Source organism: Pelodiscus sinensis, chromosome 2, assembly GCF_049634645.1.
Source record: "Pelodiscus sinensis isolate JC-2024 chromosome 2, ASM4963464v1, whole genome shotgun sequence".
Taxonomy (NCBI): Eukaryota; Metazoa; Chordata; order Testudines; family Trionychidae; genus Pelodiscus; species Pelodiscus sinensis.
Genome location: NC_134712.1, coordinates 131,643,771 through 131,661,729, shown reverse-complemented (window position 1 = coordinate 131,661,729; position 17,959 = coordinate 131,643,771). Strand labels below are relative to the sequence as shown.

General features: G+C 42.4%; 1 protein-coding gene across 2 annotated transcripts in view; it reads right to left on the bottom strand.

Annotated features, from left to right (window-relative positions):
- ANKH (ANKH inorganic pyrophosphate transport regulator) overlaps nucleotides 1-17,959 on the bottom strand; it is a 179,985-nt gene that overhangs the window by 57,230 nt on the left and 104,796 nt on the right. For both annotated transcript variants that reach the window (XM_025181659.2, XM_006117083.4), the window contains exons 3-8: nucleotides 17,270-17,486; nucleotides 8,463-8,581; nucleotides 7,119-7,202; nucleotides 3,556-3,726; nucleotides 2,765-2,899; nucleotides 667-759 (exon numbers count right to left, since the gene is read on the bottom strand). In XM_025181659.2, the coding sequence (XP_025037444.2) occupies nucleotides 667-759; nucleotides 2,765-2,899; nucleotides 3,556-3,726; nucleotides 7,119-7,202; nucleotides 8,463-8,581; nucleotides 17,270-17,486 (819 nt within the window). The remainder of the gene's footprint in view (nucleotides 1-666; nucleotides 760-2,764; nucleotides 2,900-3,555; nucleotides 3,727-7,118; nucleotides 7,203-8,462; nucleotides 8,582-17,269; nucleotides 17,487-17,959) is intronic.

The window sequence follows — 17,959 nt, the reverse complement described above, 5'->3', positions numbered from 1 at the left end:
TGATTAGGAGATGGAACAGCCTCCATGAGGAAAAACTAAGAAGACTGGAAGTATTCATCTTAGAAAAGAGACAACTAAGGAGGGGTATGATAGAGGGCTACAAAATCATGAATGGCACAGAGAAAGTGAACAGGGAAGTTTTATTTAGGCATTCACTCTAACACAAGAACCAGGGGACCCCCAGTGAAATAAATAGGTAGTAGGTGTACATCAAACGACACACAGTCAACCCATGGATCTTGTTGCCATGCTATGTTGTGAAGGACAAAAATATTCCTGGTTTAAAAAATTATTAGATAAGTTCATGAAGGAATAGTCTATCAATGGGTTTTAGCCAAGATGGTCAGGGATGCAATCCCATCATCTGAGTGTCCCTAAACCTCCAAATGCTAAAAAAGCATGTGGCACTGCCTGTTGTTGGATACAGACCATTGGTCTGACTCAGTTTATAAATATACATATGTAATCAAGAAGGAATAAAAAATGAGGAGATTAGTGTGAATCTTCTCCCCTTTCACATCTTTTGCACTAGTATAACTTCTGCCTTCTAATTATCCTTAATTTATAGTGATCTAAATTAAAAAAAATAAGGCCCAGAATCACTACGTAATGTAGTCCAACAGTACTACAAAGTATTTATCACTATCACACAGCACAAGCACTCACCTTGTCAAAAGCAGGATATACAGCTCTAATTTCTGTCAACCAGCCGTACGGCATGTGTCCCACAGGGTATGTTGCTGTCAGAATTGCCACAGCCTACAACAGGAGAAAAGAGAACACACTTATGCTTCAAATCTTCAGACAGCATAGATAATATAACTTTTTATCCAATTTTCAGTTACTATTGACCTCAGGGTAACCAGAGACAGACAAACAAAGTGGGCAATCATTACATCAGGAAAACAATCATAACAACAGTTAATCTACGATGCGTTTCAGACTCATAAAAAATTCAAGTGGGGTGAAACTATATGACTTAACTGTGTGGTTTTGCTATCACAATAGCACTGATTATATTTTAGCTTTTTAAAAACTCTTTATTTGCTCATCAATTGTTTTTTCTCCCTTTACCACCATGTTGATTAATTATTTGATCTAGTGAGGCTTAAAGCAGTACACTGTTTTTCTATTAATTATATTCCATGATCTTCATTTTTCATGCAATTTTGTTTTAATAAGAACATAAGTAACAATTATTTAATTAAAAAAATTACAGCAATGTTATTTGAAAGCCTGCAGACTGACTCAGTTTGGATGTCAGGTAGATTGTTTCAGACTAGACGGCTCCTAGAGATAGACAAAAATAATCCTAGATCACTCTTTTTAACACTAGAACCAGCTCATTACCTGAAATCTAAGAAAACTAAGTCCTCTAGTACTTTTGCAAGTATCATTTAATAAATGAGACACACACAAAAAAACCCACCCAACATCTCAATAGATTTTAGAATTGCTGTGTGCTGCTGATTATGTTTCATTTGTTTCTGAGGAAAAAGTCACATTCTATATCAATTAAACATTTTCAAACATTGAAACTGCTTTCTTTTTCCTATGGAGGCCAGTGAGATTTTCCAATACTGATCTGACCACTGTTGGCCCTGATAAGATGGGGCAATAAAAATGCCCGTCATTTCAGTAGTATCCTTCCCAACTGATGTATCTTGATTCACATGGGAAGATAGTTTTAGGGAGATTTTCTTTAGGCTCCTTCTAATGTTGCCTTGAAACAAGCAAAGTGTCCCCCTACTTTTCCTATTACTCAGAACCAAAGTACATGTCAGTCAGACTTTGACTCCCTCAGGAAACTGATAGGCAGGATTCCCTGGGATGCTTACATAAAGGGGAAAGGAGTCCAGGAGAGCTGGCAGTATTTTACAGAAGCCTTATTGAAGGTGCAGGAATAAGCCATCCTGACGTGCAGTAAGAAAAACAAATATGGTAGGCAAACAGCTTGGCTTAGCAGTAAAATCCTTGGCAAGCTTAAACACAAAAAGGGAGTTTACAAGAAGTGGAAACTTGGACAGATGACTAGGGAGGAATATAAATATATTGCTCAAGCATGCAGGGGAGTAATCAGAAAGGTGAAAGTGCAATTGGAATTGCAGCTAGCAAGGGACATGAAAAGTAACAAGAAAGGTTTCTACAGGCATGTTAGCAATAAGAGGGTGATCAGAGAGGGTGTGGGGCTCTTACTGGATGAGGGAGATCAGCTAGTGTGACAGATGCGGGAAAGCTGAAGTACTCAATGCTTTTTTTGCTTCTGTCTTCACAGACAAAGAGAGCTTCCAGACTACTGCACAGGGCAACACAGTATGGGAAGGAGGTGGGCAAGCTTTGGTGGAGAAAGTTTAAGAACCATTTAGAAAAATTAGACATACATGGACCAGATTTAATGCATCCATGGATGCTGAGGGATTTGGCATATGTCACTGCAGAGCCATTGGCCATTATCTTTGAAAACTCATGGAGATTGGGGGAGGTCCCAGATTAGGCATGTTAAATATCAGTTAACTGAATAGTTGATTAATCAATGGTGTCTTGTTTGCTTTTAGCATCTCTTGGGGAAAACGAGCACTTAGCTGAACAGGAATGCATTTAAGAATATTTCCCTGTTTCTGTGGATGAGAGGAAAATACAGCCAGAGATGCTATATATGGATGCCTGCTTCCTTAGCAAACATAAGCAAGGGTGGTTTCTTTTCAGCACAACCATAAAACATTTCAGTGCAAAATGGCACCCATCTTCCCAGGGATTCACATACCTCTGTGGCCGCAGAGCTGCCACCCAGGTCCCGTGAGACAAAAAGGTTGACAATGGGTCTACTGATTCGCTGAGTTGCCAAAATTAATGCCAAAGGCCACCAAAAACTCAGCATCTTCCTTACTGTAGCATCTCCCTGCAGTGTAAGAGAAACAAAGTCTCTTTTAAAACAAACAGGCTGGAGAGAACCAGAAGCACAACCAAAAGATTTTTCTTGCTTTTCCACACATCAGTCAACTCATCAAATTCAAAAGCATTCCAGAGCCCGAGTCTAGAAAAGGAATGCCACATAAAAATGCAATCTCCCACATTAGTGATACAGAATTAACGTCAGCCAGGCATTCTTAACAGCATTACTAGATCTGAATAAATTATGTACAATGCATTTGCATAATTAGTCCTGGCAATCAGTTAGGGGTTTGTGAATTACTGCAAGTCAAAGAAAAAGAAGTGTTCAGACAGCTACCTCACTCAGGGGGAATTTCTCAGGGTGCTAGTTTCCAATGTCATCTTGCTAGCACCTTTGCTGTGCTCATGATCCTATATACGAATCCAACATTACTGGGAATGTGTTTAGCATTGCTATAGAGGAACGGATATAAGGGTACACAGTACCACTCTCACACAGAAGACTGACAGCTGCCATGTACATTGCTATTGAATTGGTATAAGGGTGTATATTTGAAACATATTATTATGTGCTTTTTTTAATCTGAGGGCTAGAGAGATGATGATCCTCAAATGCTAGGTAACATGATTGCACAGTAAGTCCTACCAGACATTCATACATACCCCCATCTCCGGCCCACTGGTGTCAGGAATAATGTCGTGTATGTTCCTGTAGTAGCCCAGGCATAAGGTGGTACATCGGACCAGTGCCCCCATGTACAAGGACAAGATTGGGATAAGGAGAGGCTCTCTGCATTCCAAGTGACTGTGAAGTAGAATAGCTACAAAAACAACCTAAAAGAGAAAAAAGGGGAGGGGGGGGGACAAGAAGACAGGTTAGGGGTTTTCTATTTTAAATAAGGGGACCAGTATTCCTTGTTGTACCCAAAATCATGTTTGACACTGCTACACTGATGTAGTGCCTACAGGCCCTAGCCAGAGATCAGCTCCCTGCTGCGCTAGGCACTATACAAACACGTGGAATAAAGCTAGTAGTCCATGTCCGAGAAAATTCACATTGAAGATCTGACTCGAGGCCATAAGTGGGCAAATCAATGGCAATGGGGTTAGATGCAGGATAGGTAACCATAAAGATAGCTGTGGTTGCCTGTATTTAGTCTTGGTGTTGATAATTTCTAGGTAGCCAGCAATCTAACCACGTGGTATTGATCCATTTCTATAGAGGGTATGTTTACAATATCAATTTTAAGTGCCTCTTTTTTTAAAAGTTATATTAAAAAGAACACTGACTTCTTGGACACTTTAAACAAGACAAATATGATTTTTCAGTATTTAAAATTCAGTGTTTAAAAGGGATTCTCATTTCAACCAACTTTGTACTGGTTTCAAGCAAGATAGCTGAGTTTTCTCTTAAACTACCAGAACTGCCGTGCCACAATTCTAACCTGGTAAACTTTAACACCAAATCCCAGGAACACATCAGGCTTCTGTGAGAATCAACCCCATTACACTTCCTGGATTTTAAAATTATAACCTTAACTTATCGAGGCTGAGCATCCAAGTTAAACTTCACAAGTCTTCAATGGGGAAAACTGGGAAACCTGTTGATGCGGTGAATGAAAGAACTGACAATGACTCTACTGGCAGGGGCTGGGACTGCAGTGAGTTCTGAATGGCGCTCGGCTTGCTTACTAAATACTTTGTTCTGAAGTATTAAATACATCTTTCTCTCATTTGTTTTATACTGTGTGCAGAAGACAATGTTACACTTAATGTGTAATCCTGTTTATATGAGGATTGCAAAACAGATGATTTAGGATGCTAAGGAAATTTTTTCAATGAAGTTGCTTATCCAAAAATGCACAAGAGAAAAAAGAATTAGAGGACTCAGGACAAAAGACATTAACCATATCTTCATGACTGCAGGAAACAAAGTTCTTATTAAGCAGGTGATATTACTGCTTATGTTGATATTACTGATTTACTTGGGGTTGGTCCTGCTTTGGGCACGGGGTTGGACTTGATGACTTCCTAAGGTCTCTTCCAACTCTGTGATTCTATGTTCACTTTGCTAGTGTCTACTGATACAGGGAAGTTCGAGTAATCAGAGGTTTTTGCCTTTCTTGAGATGCTCTTGTCCTGTCAGTATTCTGCTATGGCAGGAAGATAAGATATGGTGGCTTTCATTTTTAATACAGGTTGTACCTCCCTTAACTGGGACTCTCTGGTCCATCAACATCCATGGTCCAGCAGGACCACAGGTGTTCCTGGACCACAGAGCCCAGGTACAGATAGGTCTGGCTGTGGGGCAAAAGTGTGGCAGGGGTGCTGGCGATTCAGCCAGGAGCCCCTTGTCAGCGAGGAGAGAGGGTGCAGCAGGGAGTTCTGGCTCCAGAGGCTGAGCAGCAGTGTGGGGGGGAGGCGGGGGGGAGTGGAGGGCAGCCCCAGCCAGGAAGCTCTGGCCCTGGCCACGGCCAAGGAGGCATGGCTGGGCAGGCAGCAGTGGGGCTGGACTGGAGCCCTAGATGGGACCTCCCATGGTCTGGCAAATCCCCTCATTCGAGACTGGTCTAGTTCCAAAGGTGCCGAACCAGGGAGGTCCAACCTGTAGTTACATGCTTTGCACAAAGGCAAGTTATGTGTCTAAAAATGGTGCTAAATGAATACAGTAGTGCTATAATTTGTTTGTTCAGGTCTGAATGACTAGACAAAATACAAAACCATGGAGAATGAGGTCTAGCAGGCTATGCTCTGTTTTCATACCATGGTCTTATACCCCTGACTTCCAAAGTCACTCTAGAATGAACTCAGAGTCAGACTTAAGTGGATTTCTTTGGTATTAAGTTTTCTTGTTATAATTACTTCTAACTTACATAAATTGCAGAAATTTTACTCTACATGGTATATAGTGAAAAATGAAACTCCATCTTAGGGTAACAACCCACAAGGTTTCACACTGTAGCGTACAATTGTTTTTATTTAATAGAGGGAAGGTGATCTAGAGAACTGAACAAAGGATTTGAAAACCAGAGCTCTTGCGTTTTGGTTCCCTTTGACTTTGTAAAAGCCACTTGCTTTCTCTCCCTGCCTTCACTTCACCCACCACTAAATGAAGATGACAAAACTGGCTATGTACCTCTTGCTGTGAAGCTAAATTTATGCAAAAGTTTAAGTGCTTTAAAAATGAGAACTGCAATACTGGTACTTAATATCAAACATGAATTTAAATGACTTGACATGATGGATGTCTAGTAAATTGCACAATGAAAGGGACATATGTGTAACACATCACTGACATAATGGAACTTGAAACAATGTAAGACTCTACCCAATAATGCACTGCAGCACCGAAGGGGTTAAATTAAGTTCTGACTAAAGTTTTGAACATAAAACATTCCTGGCCTGTAAAAAGAAGCTTGCTTGCTGAGCTATTCTCCTGCTTGGCAGTTGGCACATGTTATTGCAGCAGAGCTGCAATTTCACAAAGTTAATCAACAAGTGCATCACTGAGAGATAAAGGGAAAACTGGAGAAACAAGTATTTATTTCTACTGCCATAGAGTTTAGAGGCTCCACTCTAAATTTTAGCCCTGTTATGCTAGGTGCTGTACAAAATATGGCAGAAGACCGTCCCTCCCCCAAAGAGCTTGAATCTTGAGTAACAGTCATCTAAAGGTACCATATCCTAGAATATGAGGTAATCATTGTGATTCACTGAACTCCTATCCTTTGTTGCAATTGAGCATGTGGCGCCTGCTGACACGACACCTGATAGCAGCTCTAAGGGGCGCTGCCTGGGTACGAGGCTGCCTGGGTACGAGGCACCCCATACAGCTGCCATCAGCCCTCCCCATAGGTTGACGCCCCGGGCAGCTGCCCTGCTAGCCCCCCTGCTTAATCCGGCCCCGACCTGGGGTTATCTGATTTGTGTGGAAATGAGATCAACCTCAGCCACAACAGCCACTGAGGGGCCTCTATGCACTGTGGACTGGTGAGGTACAGCATGCTCTAGGCACAACCCCACATCCTCCGGCTTTCTGGGAGGAAAGCGTAAAGCAGGCTGTAAGCCATTGAGGAGTCTTGACATGCTGGGGGAAATGTCAAATGCTTGTGTAGAGCAGCTATTAGACTCCACTGCATGACTGGAGCAGCAAAAAGGATCCATAGTGTGGGCAGGATCTGACCCAGAGCACAACAGAAACAACGGTTGCTGAGAGGAGTTATTACCTGAGCTATGACATCTGAAATGGAGGCACATCCCACAAGGAAACTGTGTTTATGTTTTAAGAGAATGCCAGCATGGGTCCAAGCCTATAAAGGACAGAACTTTGTTTAGAAAACATCTAACATGGATACATCTATTAGCTTCAAATTCCAGGCTCTGACTACTTTATTACAGCCAAGCTTCATACAAACCATTTATGAAGCTCTTTTCTACCATTTGAGTCAGCATCTAATACGAGTCTGAACAAATCTAGGCCAATAACACAGAAAAGACACTGCAACTTTTAACTCTGCCAGGACTGAGAGAGGGGACCAGTTTAAATAACTGTACAGTAGCTGCTGAGAAGGGAAGAATGAGAAGCCACCTTTATTCCTGGTATGTGTGTGTGGCGGGGAGGAGGGGAAGAGATGTTATTGCAGTTCTAATAAATCCAAGTTAAGAGGTTCTCTTTTTATTCACCAGCTTTTATCTTGTACAAAATGTAGCTGAGATCTCATTGGCCAATGAGTATACTGAATATTGCTACAAAATTCTGCCTTTACAAAGTAACTCACTGATGCCACTTCTTTTCATACTTAATTATTTGGAGAACGTGACTATGGCATAGATATACATCAGTATCATATAGGGATGTTAAATTTAGTTTAAGCAACTAATCGACTAGTCAATGGAATTTTCTTCGACTAGTCAATTAGTTGATAAAGCAGGGCAGCCACAGCGGGGAGTGAACCCCACTGTGGCTCTGCCTTTTAAATATATCAAGAGTTGGCAGGCTTTTAATACATTTTAAAGGCTGGTGTGCAGCACTGGGGACCCTGCACGAGCTGGGACATCTGATTCACAGCTTGCACCAGGTCCTCCCCACTGTGCTTCTGCTTTTTAAATGTATTAAGAGCCAACAGGCTCTTAATACATTTAAAAAGCAGAGGCACAGCATCTGATCCTGAGCCCAAGCAGGGAATCAGCTGATTTCCTGCTTGCTTCTGGTCCCCACTACACCTTTGCCTGCCCTGCCCCCCATGGAGAGGGTGCTGGGGGGAGGAGGGGGAGCCAGCTTTTAAGCCGGCTCCCCCCAGCACCTCTGCCTGCTCCCCCCCTCGATAAAGGCAGCGAGCGGGGGAAGAGGGAGGGGGAGAGAACTGACTAGTCAAGGGACTAGTCGACTTTCCAATAAGCTTATGATACATCCCTACTATCATAGTCTGCACCATATTTAATAGGGAAGAGGAATTATTTTCATGCATTATTCAATGTGTCTCCAAATACCCATCAAAGAGCTGGCTTCTATAAACTGGGAACATCACAGAGAGAAGTTAGTTAAATTCAGTTATGAGCCATATACTCACCATGGCATCCATAAAAGGGAAGGCAGCAAGATAAAGGAAGGCCCTTCTAGTTTTACTTCCCACTGATTCATCCACATGGTGCAGCTTGTTAATAATGTAATAACCCAAATCACTATATGCTGCAGAAATACAAGAATGGAAACAATTAATTTGGTTAAACTGACAGATTCTGACTGAGATGTTCTAGCCTCTAGTCTAGATGCTTCTGAAAATCCCAGCTTCTCTTCCTAATCAGGGTTTTTTGTAGTGTCTTACAAATACAGCCTTTCAATATATTTTTTCTGATACGTATTAAAGAATAAGCTTATAAAAGCTTTTAGAAGTATAAAGCATATACTGTCAGTGTTCTATGATACCATTACCTATAAAACATGTACAAGACAGAGCTCACGTGATAAATTATAAAGAAATGCAACAAACTGCATTTATTGCCATGTGATGGTCTTCCCTTCATCTTGTCTGCTAGTCATTTCTATTGACACTTGCTCTAACATTGCAAAACCTCTGAGGCAGCCTCAGATGGCTGCCACTTTCTTTCCCTGGTTTAAGGGCTTACATCTCACAAGGCTAGAAATGGATTCTCTGTGCTTCTGAAAACTGTACAATTTCCACTTTTCAGAGGGCAATGCACCTGTCTCTAGCCCAGGTTCATTCTTAGGGAAGAGCTATTTTTAAGAAGTTAGCTAAGGTTGCTCAGAATGTTCCAATTCTAAAATGTGACAACTTCCTTTTCATATAAGGCCAATATAGCTGGACTATAGTTTGACTTACAGGCAAGGAAAGAAAAATAAACCCCAGTAATTGTTAAAAACACTATAAAGAAGAATAACTTACATTAAAAAAAAAGGTTAGAGAAGAATATTAAGGTTGACAAATCATGTGTGCAGTTATGCTACATGAGCATGAACATCCTTAATTTGGCCCCCCATGCATAAGTATTATACAGTTTCACTTACAAGATTATATGCTATTTAATTTTTTTGCACAAACTTCACAATATTAAAAAAAACCATACATGGCAGATACTTAACAACATTTCACACGCTTTATACATTATCTAAATCCATATGTCTTATTACCAATGGTTCCATTCATCTTGGTTCTAGCCTAAAACCTGCTATCCTAATGGCAGGTTACTTTAGAAGGAAGGGTATTTGCTGACACTGTCACAAAACCCAGTTTTATTGAAGGGCTTGAGGAACCAATGTTCTATTTAATACAGAACAATGTTTGAGGGCAGTTCAAAGGTACTGAGGATAGCATTGTTTTGCAACTACTGAGTGATATCATGGTCACAAGGTTAGGGAATTCAAAGAAAGGTTTATTGTTCATTATAACACTCTTCTAAGATGATGGACAAATAATGACAACTAGAGCTAGTGATAGAAACAGGAACGGGAGCAACATATTTCCAGAAGCTTGGCAAAACAAAGCAAGATAAACAAGTAAAACCTCAATTTTATATTTGCTTTCTAGTCCTTACTAAAGTTCTGTTCTCTACATTATCATGGCTAGGCTTGCAATCGGTCAGATCACCCTAGTAATCTCCAAGTTGCTTAGCTGCACTTTTGTGTCACTCCCAAACAAACAATAAGCCTAACTGCCTACCTCTGACATCCACCAGGTGTGCTGAAATTTGTGAATACTGGGAGCTGCAGCAGTGAGCTCCTCAGCCGCCATAGTGAGCTCCACACAGCTCCTGTAACAATTTGGTTTTTCCATAGCCATATCGGAATGTCTGTAGCCGTAATGGAAGGCCTAAAGCAGAGGTAGGTAATTTTTAAAAGGGGACCACTTCAGAAATTCTGAAGTGGCCTCAGGCTACCCTGGAAGGGGAGGGGCCTCAGGTGGAAGGAGTAGGGCCAGGAGACTTCTTGTGTTTCCCCCAACCCTGACTGGCCCGGGGGCGGGGAGCATGCAAATGTCCCCTACACCAAAGGCACACGGCAGCTAGAAATAAAAGCTGTCTGTTTCAAAACAGGCAGCATGTCTCTCTCGCCACTGCATGCTCTTGCAGGGGTGAAGAGAATTCACACACTCCCCCATCCCCAGGTCCTGATGGGCCTGGGGGTGGGGAAGTAGCAGGGCGGCTAGGGGACGGATCCAGCGGCTTGGTGAGCCGGCTCCAGCCCATGGAGGTCTCTTTGCTCACCCCTCTGCAGCCAGAGTGAAGAGCAGCAGCCATTAGCTGTAAAGCTTGAAGTCACATACTCACACTATCTAAATTGCATTAAAATAGTGTCACACCAGGCTGTTAAAGGGATTCTGTCCTAATGGCACCCACTGTTACCAAATAAAGAAATAGATATCAAGATGGGTAGAGAAAACTTAGCTTAACAGCATTTCATCTGGCAAGAAACTGTTTATCAATAGTTGAGGTTGTGGAATCCTCATTCTATGATTGTCATCCTCACTTTCCTCTTGTTTGTCTATATGATCTCTGTTTGGTTTATAACGGTTTCTGTCTGTTGTACAATTCATTTTGCTAGGTGTAAATCAACTAAGTTGGTGGAGTATGATTGGTTAGTAAAATTATACTAAAATAATTGGTTAAAGTATAGCTAAGCAGGACTCAAGTTGCACTATATAAACTGAGGTCCAAGGAGGAGACCAGCAGGAAAAGAGAACGAGGAAGGAAAAGAGGAAAGGAAGAAATGACTAAGGAACAGCAAGAAGGAGGGAAGACTTGAAAGAAGAACTCACCTCCTAAGACACAGCCTAAGACCAGAGCTGCCAGAACTCCTCTGCACAACCATGACATGCAGCAGCTAGGATCCTGAGAGACTGACCTTGCCTGGCCAACAGGGGAAGTCTGTCTGCCTGTATCAAGATTGGTGAGCATGACCCTGTGTGCTTAGCATGTGTATTCTGCTTGGTTGGTAGTTCTCTATTTATTGACAAGAAGGAATATTACTGTGTAAAGCTCTTTCAGTGGCAAAAGATCCTGCAGACCCACAGGAAGTTACGCCCTGAGCCCTAGGAATAGGGTAAGGGTGGGTGTCCCTAAAATGTGGAAGGGATAAGGAAAATTGTGTGAGTAAACTCCTGAACTCACCATTGGGGCATGAGCTATGGGGAACTCCCCATGGGGGGCAATGAGCTATGGGGAATTCACTGTGGCTCCTGGCAGCGGGGAGAGCTCACCGTGGCTCCAACCCCCTTCTCCTTTCCCCAGCTAGGACAGAAGACCAACGCAGAGCCATGAATAGCAATTCTGCAAATCACAAGGGTCTCCTATAGCCATCCACCATTGGGGGCATTTGTTATAAGAGCAACGTGCAGGCTGTCACAAAGGAAACAACAAGAATCCTTCCAGCAGAGGCTATCATTGATGTTTAGACAAAGCCACACATGTAAATATTAGCTTTACTGGGGAAAAAAATCCACACCTGGCTTTGGATTAATGGATACATTATCTGATGTACAGTGCATCTTCCTACTTTGATGATCATTTTAAAAATAAAAAACTGTTCTTGGAGACTTGTGAAATAAAAATCTGTGCTTCTTGTCATCAGGTAGATGTGCCATAAAGTTGGAATGTTATTTTAGCTCTTCAAAATCTGGAAATGCCTTAAGATTTCTGAGACAGCTTTATACCTCATAACACTGAAGATACAGCTGTTCCAAGCTTACTTTAAAGCCGTTCCAAGCTTACTCATTTTAACTGGTCAAAAAATCTACCAAATTGGAGACTGCGCTTCCTCCATTCCTTCTCTGCTTTGTGATTATGTTCTTGATGAGAAAATGACTAAGTTAATTAGCAGAAATGTAAATTGTTAGTGTTAGCTACTGCTACCACAACATCCATCTCAGGATGTTAATACATCGTACCCTTTCTACAAGTTCCGTCTTATCACCTCTGCAAAGTAGGTAAGGTCAATAATTACTGTAATGATAGGCTAGGTCAGGGGTGGGGAATCTAAGGCCCAGGGGCCAGATACAGTACCCAGCTTGCCTGGATCCAGCCCCAGAAGCTCTGGGCTCCTCCTTCTCAGCACTGGAGAGCCCATGCTGAGACTCCAGCCCCTGCTGCCCCCTCTCTGACTTTTCTGTGAGTCAGTGGCCCCGCAACCAGTATTCCCTCTAAACTGCACTGCAGCAGAGCTTCACAGATGAGTGGAGCCCTGAGACTCTGACTGGGCGGGGTTGATTAATCACCTGTGAAGCTGTGCTGCCCTGCAGCTTAGAGGGAACAATGCTCCCAACCCCCCAAAAATTCCCCATCGCAAAGCTAGTTGATTAGAACAGCAGAAATCACACCAGACATCTCATGAAAAGTAAGACTGGAGGTACCTGGATAACTTGACTCATGGGGTATGTCTACACTACCCCGCTAGTTCGAACTAGCGGGGTAATGTAGGCATACCGCACTTGCAAATGAAGCCCGGGATTTGAATTTCCTGGGCTTCATTTGCATAAGCGGGGAGCCGCCATTTTTAAATCCCCGCTGCTTCGAACCCCGTGCAGCGCGGCTACACGGGGCTCGAACTAGGTAGTTCGGACTAGGCTTCCTACTCCGAACTACCGGTACACCTCGTGTAGACATACCCATGGTAGTGTAGACATACCCATGGTGAATTCAGCGTTCCAGTCTCTTCCATGCTACATGTGGCAGACTGTTTGGAAGGAACTGATCAGCGGGGATGTGTCAAACTTGACTGATCACAAAAATGTTTCAGTTAATCTTCATTCACACACTGTATTTTTGGCACTAGCAACTATTGATACTGTTCGCTAGATCCTTCATTCACAAATCACTATGTGTGTGGTTTGTCCCATGAAATCCAGGGGGACTACTTATAATTCTAAAGTCAATCATCTGGTAGGTGCTTACAAGTGAGGGGCCCATGTCTGCAACCACAATGGAAAATAAATGGTAATGCTATGAGCTTCTAAGGGACTCAGCCTGCCATCTGTTGGCCTGGCTGCTGAAGTTGCTAAAGCTAACAAGTGGCACTTCTTCTGCCTCACCAGGAGCACAATGGTGGTAGTGTGCATTTGCCACACAAAAGGCATGAGAGGTGTCTACTTAGTCACCGAGACTATGACTGTCTGTCAATCTTATAACTTCTGCAATGGAAAATGTAACACACATATTCAAATGAAAAGAAATGGCCAGAGCATTATTCCAGCATCCTCAAACTCCTGCTGAGAAGGGGTGAATTAAAAGGAAGCCTGTGCCAAAATAGGAATTCCAATAAGCAGAGCCTTGGTCATACACAAAGTATAAATCAGCATCCGATCTGCAAACATGGTCAGATTTGTGGAGCTCTATTGCTACAGGATTAATTGTGCAATTGTGTTTATAGCAAAGTGGAAGATGCAAAATGGCCTATTATGAGGCTAGTATTAAACACATTAGTATAGAACAACTGCCAAGCATCCGATAAAATGGAGAATTGTAATATAAATTAATCCCCTTTGACAAGTTTAATATTGGTAAGATGTAGCAAATGTCTATATACATGCAAGAAAATGAGATTGCTGCTATATTATATTCAGTCTCTCGTAGCACACTGTTCCTTCCCAGATACTATGCCTACAAAACACCCAGAAGTCAGTCACAGCTTGTTTATACCCTGAGTATGTAACAGACTTCCCAGTTATACTTCAGTTAACGGGTGGTGGCGGCTGACCCCAAAACATAACAAGGCAAAGAACAGAGCACACACTTCAATGCCTAGGTCTAAACTGAAATGGCCAGTGGAAACATAGTTTTGTGGCTAGCGTACTAGACTGGGACTTTAAATGGGAAATAAATGTGGTTTTAATTCCTACTTCAGACATCCTTTTCCTGGGTGACCCTGGCCAAGTCACTGACTTTCCTCATTATCACTTGCCCAGGGTGTGTTGTGGAAACGGTTAGCGAGGCTCTCATAATATGGTGAGGTGGGAGGTGTAAATACAAGATACACATAGCTTTTAGATGTGAGTCCGGATTGTTTGGCTTAGTTGGACACCCAAACAGAGGATTCCTGTGGCTCATGTGAGAGGGTAGTAAAGAGATCCTGGTGTATAAGGAAGTATGAATCACAGGATTGAAGCAGTCTGTTATTTTCTGGCATTACAAAAGAGGGAGAGGGGGATGCTTTTTTCCCAGGAGTTTTGACTGAGTGCTGCTAATAGACTCAATCATAGCTGTAAGTGTGCATTTCCTCATCCACTGCCACTTGTCTTTTTCCCCTCTGACTTTTCTCATCCTCCCTCTTCTTGCTCCCTTGGACTTTTTGTTTTTCAGTGGTTGAATCTCACACTCCATGAAGGACAGTCAAGTTTTCCTCCCTCCTCCTTCACACACAGACTACATGAAAGTATCTCACTGTAGTATGGAGATTTTATTTTATTTGTTGAGCATCAATATCTTGAGCCTTTTGCTTCCTGGAAGAGGTTTGTGACTATCTTACAGCTGCCAAAGACCAGCAGCCCATTTGGCAAAGTTGCCTGACTGTCACTTTGTTCCTCCTCTTCCCCTGACTCTGGAGGTTGTGCATCTGTGGTTCAGAAAGGGAGAAGTAGGTTATAAAACATGTTCAAAGGCAACTTGAAACAACTTGGCAGCATCACACAATTATTTCTAGGAATCTGACTATTGTAATGGTCTTAAATCCTCCTCCACTCTCAGATCTGATCTGCCCATATTTTCAAGCACACACATGCTAAAATACTACAATATAGTTTCAATTCTGCCACCATGAGCAGTTGGAAGGTCGAGTGAAGCCTTTTCATTCAGAACCTTAATGTTTGGCAAGTATATTAATCTTGATTTTTTTTCCTCGTTTATAAATGGAAACATTGGGTGTCAGGTGTTCAGAGCACAGCAATGCTCTGTATTTCAGCAAGCCTAACAAAAGCAGCATGTTTTGGAATGTCTACTCAGACATCTCTGACCAAAAGCCTCACATAACTAAGAATCAATCAATCTATAGCCCTCAGCTTAGAAACCAGGATGATGTACTTTGAGTCAGCAAGAACCCATATGGCTTAAAACGCAAAATGAGAAGAGACAGAAAAATGAAATCTTTCCCCAGCTGGTAAAATTGCCCTCTATTCAACCTGGTCCCAAACAGGTGAACAAGGGCAACTGAAAGATTCTCTCAAGGCTGGGGAAATACCCAAGCCAAGAAATGTTATGGCAGATCTCACAAATGAATATGAGTTTACAGCACTGAACAGTCTTCAGTGCAAAATCCTGACCCACCAACATGCTCTGAGATGGCCTCTGGATGTCAGGAAGATCAATGAATTAATTTCACTGATGGTTTTTCAACTTTTTTAATTAGTGACAGGTTGACCCTGGCATAGGGCTATTGCAGCCAATGAGCACATTGCCTGCATATGGGCATAACAACAAAAAAGAGTAAGGGTAGCCCTTTAATTAACATGTCAGCAATACAACAAGGTCCATGGTCTTAACACTGAGTGCCTGTTTCTATGTGTTTAAAGGGTTATAAAGATACTAAGCATGATTAAAAGGTGGCACCAAGCCAGGAGATAACATGAGTGGACACTTCTGTTCTTCAATTAAGTTCTTATGCAAATACAGGGCCCATGTACTGTCTTGCAGAGAGTGTGGTGGTTGGGATACTGACAGCCTGACAATTAACAATAGGTGTCATATGCAGGCCAGCCTCTGTAGATCCACATCTTGCCTTTAAACACTTGCCAGTTCCCAGACAATTGCAGTCTCCCAGGTCCAAATCTATTCATGCTCCCTACATTCCTTCCCAATTCCCACCCACGCTCACCCCATGCCCCACACGCGTAGATATAAGGAATGCCAAACACTATACCTGTTAGAGACTTCCCTTCCTTCCTGTTGGTCAGTCTCCTTGTTGCAGGGGCTACACCAGTCTCCATTCTGTGAGGTGCACTGAAGATTGTTTAGGACACCAGACCTGGTACAGCTCTTAAAGGTACTTGAGATCCAATTTCTGCTAGTCTCTTAGTTGTGGTCTAATATCCTGATACAAAACCTTCTTGGCCTTGAATATTGCATCACACTGGCTGACAATCAGTTCAATATCATATTTGTTGGGGCTCTCAGAAATCTGCAAATATTGTTAATTTCTTCCATCGTCAGGTCTATTTGTATATTCTTCCTGGTCCAGAGTGCAGTCGGGGTCCTGGCCTCATTTGCCAATGGCTTCTTGGATTTGCAAGAAGTGATGTTTGTAGAGTTGGTGGAAGAGCTTAGCTAACTACCAGAAATGGATAGTGAAGTGTTGACTACATCTAATAGAAGGTAATCCTGGTTGTTTTGAAATCAGCTTACCTAGTCCTCTTTACTACAGAGTTTAGCCTTGTGAAATGGCTGGTAGGGGGGAAAAGATATTAAGGGGCTACTACTTGTGATGTGAATGGCAAAGGCAGTAGGAAGTCCTGACTGAAGGAAAAAAGCACTTCTTGTAGCACATTGGGATGGCCTCCTGCAGAAAAGAACTAGATGAACCCCATCTGCAGTATGACAGTGCTATATCCTGATTCCAGCCTGATAACTGTGCTACTGTTAAACAGTGATGATACCAGTCAGTGATAAGTTGAGCAACCATAAAATGGTGGTAGTGATGGGTATTACTGGATGAGAAAGATATAAAGATGGAATCTATCATTCGAAAACCATAACATTTTGTAGTCTGGACCAAACTCCAGCCACAAGAAAATCCACAGCTCCCTCCCACACATAGAAATAAAAAATTAGGAGAACTGCAGGGAAAGCAGTTTGCAGAGATGGAATGAAGAAGCAAAGTCAACCAACCAGTCACCCAGGTTGCGCAGGGTATCTTAAGTAAATAGTGAGCAAGTCTTACCTATCAAGGTGTGAAACACAGCAGCCACAGCACCAGCCACAACCATGCACAAAACTGCTTTGGTCCTGTCTCGTTTGCTGTTCACAAACACTAAACCCACATTCTTGAAGTCACTCATTGGACCCGTGAAGAATTTCATGAGGGAATAGGCCAGCCCGTAGCTGGCCAGCATTTCCACAGCATCTTCCTTAACAGCTGCGATACCCCTGTTCAAGGCCTGTTGAAATACATAAAAAACAACATTTTAAAATGTAGACAGTCTCTGGAAAACAATATGCTGCAGAAATACATAAAAACCAACAATTTACCAACAATTTAAGTAATTTTGCATTGACTTGAATTCCTTCAGATCCCGAATGAAAAGAAATAAAAAGTGATTTTTAAACATCAAAATAAAACTGGGAAAGTGCATATGAAATCTTTTGCCACTATATATGTTTTCAATTTACTATGCTGCACAGCTCTATTGTGAGGCAGACAATAGTTGTTCCCATTTACCAAGGCTGCCAACAGTGCTGGGGAAGACAGGACAGGGAGCATAGGGCCTGGTGATTTTAAAGGGCCACAGGCTCCCAGCTGCCACTACAGTGAGCCCTTTAAAATTTCTGCCACAGCCTTGGGCAGTATGGGCCAGGAAGTACTGAAGGGCTAGTTGGGGGAGGCTAGTCCCCAGCCACTCCCCATCTCTAG